Source organism: Oncorhynchus kisutch, linkage group LG11 (assembly GCF_002021735.2).
Source record: "Oncorhynchus kisutch isolate 150728-3 linkage group LG11, Okis_V2, whole genome shotgun sequence".
In the NCBI taxonomy this organism is placed as follows: Eukaryota; Metazoa; Chordata; class Actinopteri; order Salmoniformes; family Salmonidae; genus Oncorhynchus; species Oncorhynchus kisutch.
Window position 1 is genome coordinate 79,994,013 of NC_034184.2, and position 9,643 is coordinate 80,003,655.

The following is a 9,643-nucleotide window of genomic DNA, read 5'->3' on the forward strand; positions in this document are numbered from 1 at the left end:
ACAACCTTATCTAGGCATTATGACGGAACGTTCACTTAAAGTATTACCCGACTAAAGACATTCAATAATATGCTTTCAAATGAAGGTAACTTGAAAGAGAAAAAATGAAGAAACCCACACACTGCTCTATATTAAGGTTTACGTATCGGCCTCAAGGCCTTCGAGAGTGTTTTTAATTTGCACCCTTATGTAGACATTGCTCCTATATAAGGGTGCAAATTAAAAAACACTCACAAAAGCCTTGGGGACGATACGTAAAAGCTTAATAAAGAGGAGTGATACTAGCAAAAGCAGTGTGTGGGTTTCTTCATTTTCTCTCTCATGTTACTCAATGGTTACCATGCACCTGCAACAAAGATAGATACAGCTCCGATGTGCAAGTGTCTTTTCGAACGTTAAGCTAAAACTGAAGACAACAGTAGACACAGATGCTGGAAAAAGCCATGTTCAGTATTTGATTCATTCAACAAGTCAAGAAAACAGGAGAATACATGTGTAAGTGTGACTTCAGGAATATGTTGTAAATGTCTGAAAACATTAGAGTTGACTAACTTGTTTAGAATTAAAACTATGATTTTAGTATTGGTGTATGTACTTGACAAGTACTATATGCTTAATCAAAGGTCTGCTAATAAAATATCCTTATGTTAAATAATACAGGTTAAAATACAGGTCAAAGGTTAGAAACATCCTTATTGTCCACAGGTTCAATGGAAGATGACTGGAAAAATCCATGCTAGTAAATAATAACAGGATGATCAAGACGAGCCCTCGATAAGAAGAGGACACAAGTACGAGCTTCAAATAAACCACGAAAAAAAGAAAAAACTAGCAGCCAAATTTCACGCAAAAAACGCACCACAAAACCAAGATGGCCGCAAGCAGAGGGACCATCTTGATGATGATAATGAATCATACAAAAAACAAACTATATCCAGAACAACTTCACAAAAAAAATGTAACAATCAAAGCTACATCAAACTACAATGACTGAGAAACGGACTTACATGGTACAACTATGAATTACACAGCAACATACAATATGTTTATTGTTGTATAAGCGAGAGTGGGGGGGGGGGGGCTTACCTTGAGATTGTCTTAGACCCTAGTCGTGTTGTATTCTGATTCGTGTTTGCTCAAAGAGCCAATGAGGCAGAACCTGAAATGTCACCACTCTGTTGTTTAATATCAAACGTTTGCATAGAGATTATCATATATAAATGCATATATTTGCTACAAACAAAAAAAAGCTGAACATGTTATCAGAGTTTTGAGCTCTGGATGTCTTGTATATATAGAAATAGCTGTGCTGGGAATTGTACTGTAGTTAAACCAAGACGGATTTATTTAACCTTTATTTAAGTTTGTTAAGAACAAATTCTTATTTTCAATGACGGTCTAGGAACAGAGGGTTAACTGGTCTAGGAACAGTGGGTTAACTGGTCTAGGAACAGTGGGTTAACTGGTCTAGGAACAGAGGGTTAACTGGTCTAGGAACAGTGGGTTAACTGGTCTAGGAACAGTGGGTTAACTGGTCTAGGAACAGTGGGTTAACTGGCCTAGGAACAGAGGGTTAACTGGTCTAGGAACAGTGGGTTAACTGGTCTAGGAACAGTGGGTTAACTGGTCTAGGAACAGTGGGTTAACTGGTCTAGGAACAGTGGGTTAACTGGTCTAGGAACAGTGGGTTAACTGGTCTAGGAACAGAGGGTTAACTGGTCTAGGAACAGTGGGTTAACTGGTCTAGGAACAGTGGGTTAACTGGTCTAGGAACAGTGGGTTAACTGGTCTAGGAACAGTGGGTTAACTGGCCTAGGAACAGTGGGTTAACTGGTCTAGGAACAGAGGGTTAACTGGTCTAGGAACAGTGGGTTAACTGGTCTAGGAACAGTGGGTTAACTGGTCTAGGAACAGTGGGTTAACTGGTCTAGGAACAGTGGGTTAACTGGTCTAGGAACAGTGGGTTAACTGGTCTAGGAACAGTGGGTTAACTGGTCTAGGAACAGTGGGTTAACTGGTCTAGGAACAGTGGGTTAACTGGTCTAGGAACAGTGGGTTAACTGGTCTAGGAACAGTGGGTTAACTGGTCTAGGAACAGTGGGTTAACTGGTCTAGGAACAGTGGGTTAACTGGTCTAGGAACAGTGGGTTAACTAGTCTAGGAACAGTGGGTTAACTGTTCAGGGGCAGAACGACAGATTTGTACCTTGTCAGCTCAGGGGTTTGAACTTGCAACCTTCCGGTTACTAGTCCAATGCTCTAACCACTAGGCTACCCTGCCGCCCCGATATGTATACAGGTATACAGGTTGAATAGAGTAGAGCACACAAACTGCATGCACAACAAAGGTACTGGAACTTATTTTGGTTATTTTGGAAGTTATTTTGGTGGTACAAGAAGTGTTCCTCCATTTATTCTTGGTAACATGTCATGTATCAAGCCATCAAGGTGCAGATACATGTATGTTAAAATATAATTTTAAATCATTTATAGAAAACAGGTTCATGCCAAAGTGAACTGTACCAACAACAAAAAAACACAAAAAAACATTATCACAGTTAACTTCTAACATTAAAAAGTTAATTATGTTTTTATCTTTTGAGTTCAGGAAATAAAGTTATTTGCATTCTAAATGGATGAATCAATAACCTCTTTATCGGTGCCAGGCACCAATACAAGCCCTTGTGTTGAGGGTCAGAGTAGACAGACAGACAGACAGACTGATCTACATGTCCTCTGTAGAAAAAAAAGGCAACATGCACTATCGTTGTACATCATAAATCAGTCTTTTTAATTCACGACGTAGATCTAAATGCTTAGCAAGGACACAGGTCGTATTTGTGGGCGTGGTCTGGAGCCACAGGAGCTACACAGATGGAGTAATAAATCAATATGAAGGTAGAGAGAGTGGTAAAGATACAGAGGAGGCAGCTCTCACTACCTCAGCATAGCCCTTTATGAATGATAACAGAGTTGACGGAAAAAGGAAGTTCGAAAGCAGAAAAGAAAGCTAAACCCCCCCCTCCCCCCAAAAAATAAAAATAAATAAATGAACAGTAGAATGAAGGAAAGGAGAAAAATAGAGGTGGATAAAAGAAAATGTTTAAAAAAGGAAGGAAAATCAATGTCACCCTCCACCATGACATCTTCTATCAGGATGTCTTCATTGACTGACAGATTGATTTATCATGGATCATCATGGATTATCATGGAAATCTATAGATACTGACCGCTGGACTGCCTTCTCGTGACGCGACAGTCGGTGGCTCGTTGTGGGAACCTCTTCCAGGTCGTCGTCGAGGTCACACCCATTGTCGGCCGCTTCCTGCGAGTAGCTGTGCTTCATCACTAGGATGCTGCGCCGGTTCCCTGTGGCAACGCTGGGCAGCAGCGGCCGTACCGACTGCGGTGGAAGGTCCGTGAGGAGGGCTGCGGCCTCGCGTGAGCTCAGGTTCCCACGGCTTCCCCGCCCACTGAGTGACAGCTGGGACAGGTGGGCGGAACCCGGGTTGGAGGCGGATCCACAATGATGGTCATGGACACAGCGCGAGGACGAGCGGTGCAGCGCGTGGTAGTTCTCCAAGTCCTCTGCTAGATCCGCTAGATCCGTCGAAGCGTCGGTGGCATGCGTGGTGCTGCGTAACGTGCAGAGACCATAATGCTGCGGCTCGAAGACCTCCTGGAACATCGTGGGGTCAAAGTCCTCGCGCCGGAGGATGTACTTCTTCCTGGGTTGTTTGATCTGAACGATGACCGACACGATGAGGAGGATGAGGACGATGCAGCAGGTGACGCCGATGATGGTGCCGTTGGTGTTGTTCAGGTTGTCCAGGATGTTAGCTTTCCTCTTCTCTGTAGGGGGACGGAGGGAGAGGATGAGAGGGAAGGGATGAGGGGAGAGAAAGAGAGAAATAGAGAGATAGGTGGGAGGGAGACAGAGAGATACAGTGAGAAGACCAAATAGTAGAGGTCAGGAGACATGCTAATGTTTCTAATTTAGAGGTCAGGAGACATGTTAATGTTTCTAATTTAGAGGTCAGGAGACATGTTAATGTTTCTGTTTTAGAGGTCAGGAGACATGTTAATGTTTCTAATTTAGAGGTCAGGAGACATGCTAATGTTTCTAATTTAGAGGTTGTGTCCTTTGCTTTCATCTCCTCTTTGTAGATGTAGCCAAGTGGTAAAACACACTGCAGTTCTAGAATTATTCCACTGTGTGGCACTGCCCCTTTAAGAAATGACCAACTTACACCCACACAAGTCACGAAAACAGCACCAACGCTTCCTGCATAATGACACGCGCACGAGCACACGCGCACACACACATCCCAGTAGACGGCTAGATCACAGTTAACAAGCAAATATGATTCCCAACACACAGAGGAAATGAACTACATGATAAAGATGAAGATGTTATTGATGAGCAGCAGCTGGGTGAAAGGGTCAGGAACAAACACCAGGGATAGACAGAGCAACAAACACCAGGGATAGACAGAGGAACAAACACCAGGGATAGACAGAGGAACAAACACCAGGGATAGACAGAGGAACAAACACCAGGGATAGACAGAGGAATAAACACCAGGGATAGACAGAGGAACAAACACCAGGGATAGACAGAGGAACAAACACCAGGGATAGACAGAGGAACAAACACCAGGGATAGACAGAGGAATAAACACCAGGGATAGACAGAGGAATAAACACCAGGGATAGACAGAGGAACAAACACCAGGGATAGACAGAGGAACAAACACCAGGGATAGACAGAGGAACAAACACCAGGGATAGACAGAGGAACAAACACCAGGGATAGACAGAGGAATAAACACCAGGGATAGACAGAGGAACAAACACCAGGGATAGACAGAGGAACAAACACCAGGGATAGACAGAGGAACAAACACCAGGGATAGACAGAGGAACAAACACCAGGGATAGACAGAGGAATAAACACCAGGGATAGACAGAGCAACAAACATGCAGTGAATGGAGAGGTTTGGCGGCTGCCTGGGTTCAAACTCTGGTCACCAGCATGGTTAGTGTGTAGCCCACAGAGCTGAAAGGAGCTTGGAGGAACAGTTCGCCCAGCCTTTGGTGTGTACTACCAACCCACTAGAACCAGTGCTAGCCTCCTCCCTGTAGGAGTCAGTCAGGAGGAACACTACCAACTGATGTGGAGCCCAGACATAAAGAGCTGAGGATCATTGTATGGATCTAATTGGACAGCTGTAAGAACAGAGGGAGTCAGGAGAGATCAGGAGAGGGCGTTGAAAGGGAACATAGATCAGGAAATAAACTAAACGTACAATGGCCCCCGAGGAGCAACAGGACAGAAGGGAAAGGGTTGTATGAATCATGGTGTAGATCTAAAAGGAGAAACGGAGAGAGTGTGGAGAACACTGAGGTAACAGAGAAGCACTGAAGATCAGGAAAAAGATGAGAGTTCAGGAAATAAAATAAAAAGCAGAGGAATATCTATAGACTTGATCTTCATTGAGGATAGAGGGTTATTGGCAGTGGGTCATGACATGGGATCAGGTGAACAGGATACATAGTTAAGGAAGTGTGCACCAGAATCAGGTACGGATTGAGAGGGAGAGAGATCAATGCACAGGGAATTGTGCTGAATGCTCCCGTGTAAAATACATACATTGGAACACTGAGCATTAGGTATGGATCAGGTGGGATAGAATTCTATTAGGAGAGTGTGAAGGAAACACTGTGCATGGATTGAGAGGAACATAGATTGGATACAGGGAGGGGATACACAGTGGATTGGTTTGGATTGACTTGGGATTTAATGTGTTAAAATCGAGGGAGAGATTGAGCTAGGAGAGGGAGAGAGTGAGCTAGGAGAGGGAGAGAGTGAGCTAGGAGAGGGAGAGAGTGAGCTAGGAGAGGGAGAGAGTGAGCTAGGAGAGGGAGAGAGTGAGCTAGGAGAGGGAGATAGTGAGCTAGGAGAGGGAGAGAGTGAGCTAGGAGAGGGAGAGAGTGAGCTGGGAGAGGGAGAGAGTGAGCTGGGAGAGGGAGATAGTGAGCTAGGAGAGGGAGAGAGTGAGCTAGGAGAGGGAGGGAGTGAGCTAGGAGAGGGAGAGAGTGAGCTAGGAGAGGGAGAGAGTGAGCTAGGAGAGAGTGAGAGAGTGAGCTGGAAGTGGGAGAGAGTGAGCTAGGAGAGGGAGAGAGTGAGCTGGAAGAGGGAGAGAGTGAGCTTGGAGAGGGAGAGAGTGAGCTAGGAGAGAGAGAGATTGAGCTAGGAGAGTGAGAGAGTGAGCTGGAAGAGGGAGAGAGTGAGCTAGGAGAGGGAGAGAGTGAGCTGGGAGAGGGAGAGAGTGAGCTAGGAGAGAGAGAGATTGAGCTAGGAGAGCGAGAGAGTGAGCTGGAAGAGGGAGATAGTGAGCTAGGAGAGGGAGAGAGTGAACTGGGAGAGGGAGAGAGTGAGCTGGGAGAGGGAGAGAGTGAGCTGGGAGAGGGAGAGAGTGAGCTAGGAGAGGGAGAGAGTGAGCTGGAAGAGGGAGATAGTGAGCTGGGAGAGGGAGATAGTGAGCTGGGAGAGGGAGAGAGTGAGCTGGAAGAGGGAGATAGTGAGCTGGGAGAGGGAGATAGTGAGCTGGGAGAGGGAGATAGTGAGCTGGGAGAGGGAGAGAGTGAGCTGGGAGAGGGAGAGAGTGAGCTAGGAGAGAGAGAGATTGAGCTAGGAGAGCGAGAGAGTGAGCTGGAAGAGGGAGATAGTGAGCTGGGAGAGGGAGAGAGTGAGCTGGGAGAGGGAGAGAGATTGAGCTAGGAGAAAGAGAGATTGAGCTAGGAGAGGGAGATAGTGAGCTGGGAGAGGGAGATAGTGAGCTGGAAGAGGGAGATAGTGAGCTGGGAGAGGGAGATAGTGAGCTGGGAGAGGGAGATAGTGAGCTGGGAGAGGGAGAGAGTGAGCTGGAAGAGGGAGATAGTGAGCTGGGAGAGGGAGATAGTGAGCTGGGAGAGGGAGATAGTGAGCTGGGAGAGGGAGATAGTGAGCTGGGAGAGGGAGAGAGTGAGCTGGGAGAGGGAGAGAGTGAGCTAGGAGAGAGAGAGATTGAGCTAGGAGAGCGAGAGAGTGAGCTGGGAGAGGGAGAGAGATTGAGCTAGGAGAGAGAGAGATTGAGCTAGGAGAGGGAGATAGTGAGCTGGGAGAGGGAGATAGTGAGCTGGGAGAGGGAGATAGTGAGCTAGGAGAGAGAGAGATTGAGCTAGGAGAGCGAGAGAGTGAGCTGGAAGAGGGAGAGAGTGAGCTAGGAGAGGGAGAGAGTGAGCTGGGAGAGGGAGAGAGTGAGCTGGGAGAGGGAGAGAGTGAGCTAGGAGAGAGAGAGATTGAGCTAGGAGAGCGAGAGAGTGAGCTGGAAGAGGGAGATAGTGAGCTAGGAGAGAGAGAGATTGAGCTAGGAGAGCGAGAGAGTGAGCTGGGAGAGGGAGATAGTGAGCTGGGAGAGGGAGAGAGTGAGCTGGAAGAGGGAGATAGTGAGCTGGGAGAGGGAGATAGTGAGCTGGGAGAGGGAGATAGTGAGCTGGGAGAGGGAGAGAGTGAGCTGGGAGAGGGAGAGAGTGAGCTGGGAGAGAGAGAGATTGAGCTAGGAGAGCGAGAGAGTGAGCTGGGAGAGGGAGAGAGATTGAGCTAGGAGAGAGAGAGATTGAGCTAGGAGAGGGAGATAGTGAGCTGGGAGAGGGAGATAGTGAGCTGGGAGAGGGAGAGAGTGAGCTGGAAGAGGGAGATAGTGAGCTGGGAGAGGGAGATAGTGAGCTGGGAGAGGGAGAGAGTGAGCTGGGAGAGGGAGAGAGTGAGCTAGGAGAGAGAGAGATTGAGCTAGGAGAGCGAGAGAGTGAGCTGGAAGAGGGAGATAGTGAGCTGGGAGAGGGAGAGAGTGAGCTGGAAGAGGGAGATAGTGAGCTGGGAGAGGGAGATAGTGAGCTGGGAGAGGGAGATAGTGAGCTGGGAGAGGGAGAGAGTGAGCTGGAAGAGGGAGATAGTGAGCTGGGAGAGGGAGATAGTGAGCTGGGAGAGGGAGATAGTGAGCTGAGAGAGGGAGATAGTGAGCTGGGAGAGGGAGAGAGTGAGCTGGGAGAGGGAGAGAGTGAGCTAGGAGAGAGAGAGATTGAGCTAGGAGAGCGAGAGAGTGAGCTGGAAGAGGGAGAGAGTGAGCTAGGAGAGGGAGAGAGTGAGCTGGGAGAGGGAGAGAGTGAGCTAGGAGAGAGAGATATTGAGCTAGGAGAGCGAGAGAGTGAGCTGGAAGAGGGAGATAGTGAGCTAGGAGAGGGAGAGAGTGAACTGGGAGAGGGAGAGAGAGCTGGGAGAGGGAGAGAGTGAGCTGGGAGAGGGAGAGAGTGAGCTAGGAGAGAGAGAGATTGAGCTAGGAGAGCGAGAGAGTGAGCTGGAAGAGGGAGATAGTGAGCTGGGAGAGGGAGAGAGTGAGCTGGGAGAGGGAGAGAGATTGAGCTAGGAGAGAGAGAGATTGAGCTAGGAGAGGGAGATAGTGAGCTGGGAGAGGGAGATAGTGAGCTGGAAGAGGGAGATAGTGAGCTGGGAGAGGGAGATAGTGAGCTGGCAGAGGGAGATAGTGAGCTGGGAGAGGGAGAGAGTGAGCTGGAAGAGGGAGATAGTGAGCTGGGAGAGGGAGAGAGTGAGCTGGGAGAGGGAGATAGTGAGCTGGGAGAGGGAGATAGTGAGCTGGGAGAGGGAGAGAGTGAGCTGGGAGAGGGAGAGAGTGAGCTAGGAGAGAGAGAGATTGAGCTAGGAGAGCGAGAGAGTGAGCTGGAAGAGGGAGATAGTGAGCTGGGAGAGGGAGAGAGTGAGCTGGGAGAGGGAGAGAGTGAGCTGGGAGAGGGAGAGATTGAGCTAGGAGAGCGAGAGAGTGAGCTAGAAGAGGGAGATAGTGAGCTGGGAGAGGGAGAGAGTGAGCTGGGAGAGGAGAGAGTGAGCTTGGAGAAGGAGATAGTGAGCTGGGAGAGAGCTAGATGAGGGAGAGAGAGCTAGAAAAGGGAGAGAGTGAGCTAGAAGAGTGAGAGAGTGAACTGGGAGTGGGAGAGAGTGAGCTGGGAGAGGGAGAGATTGAGCTGGGCAAGGGAGAGACTGAGCTAGGAGGGAGAGAGTGAGCTAGGAGAGCGAGAGAGTGAGCTGGAAGTGGGAGAAAGTGAGCTGGGAGAGGGAGAGAGTGAGCTGGGAGATGGAGAGAGTGAGCTGGGAGAGGGAGAGAGTGAGCTGGAAGAGGGAGAGAGTGAGCTGGGAGGGGGAGAGAGTAAGCTGGGAGGGGGAGAGAGTAAGCTGGAAGAGGGAGAGAGTGAGCTGGAAGAGGGAGAGAGCGAGCTGGGAGAGGGAGAGAGTGAGCTGGGAGAGGGAGAGTGGTAGAGCCGATTTTGGACAAATCAGTCAAAACACCAAGCATAGCACAGGTTTTGAAGCAGCTCCTGAATTGTATTGAATATAGCTATGATTCCCTTTATCTTCATGTCATGACATAAAAAATGCTAATAATATTGAGCCTGGGTTTGACATCTCACCTTTGCAGTGGTTCTCGTCCCAGGGGTAGACACAGTTCTGAATACCATTACACACCAGGCTGTTGTTGATACACATGTTACTGTGACAGAAGAAGGCACCCGGGTCGCATGGAGCTGTG

The 9,643-nt window shown here is 48.4% G+C and overlaps 1 protein-coding gene across 1 annotated transcript in view; it reads right to left on the reverse strand.

Moving 5' to 3' along the window:
• Positions 1–1,083: 1,083 nt before the first annotated feature.
• The window catches only part of LOC116376356 (neuropilin and tolloid-like protein 1), a 53,292-nt gene continuing 44,732 nt past the window's right edge, over positions 1,084–9,643 (reverse strand). The window contains exons 2-4 of the mRNA XM_031836385.1: positions 9,525–9,638; positions 3,230–3,851; positions 1,084–1,159 (exon numbers count right to left, since the gene is read on the reverse strand). Of these exons, the coding sequence (XP_031692245.1) occupies positions 1,099–1,159; positions 3,230–3,851; positions 9,525–9,638 (797 nt within the window). The 3' untranslated portion in view covers positions 1,084–1,098. The remainder of the gene's footprint in view (positions 1,160–3,229; positions 3,852–9,524; positions 9,639–9,643) is intronic.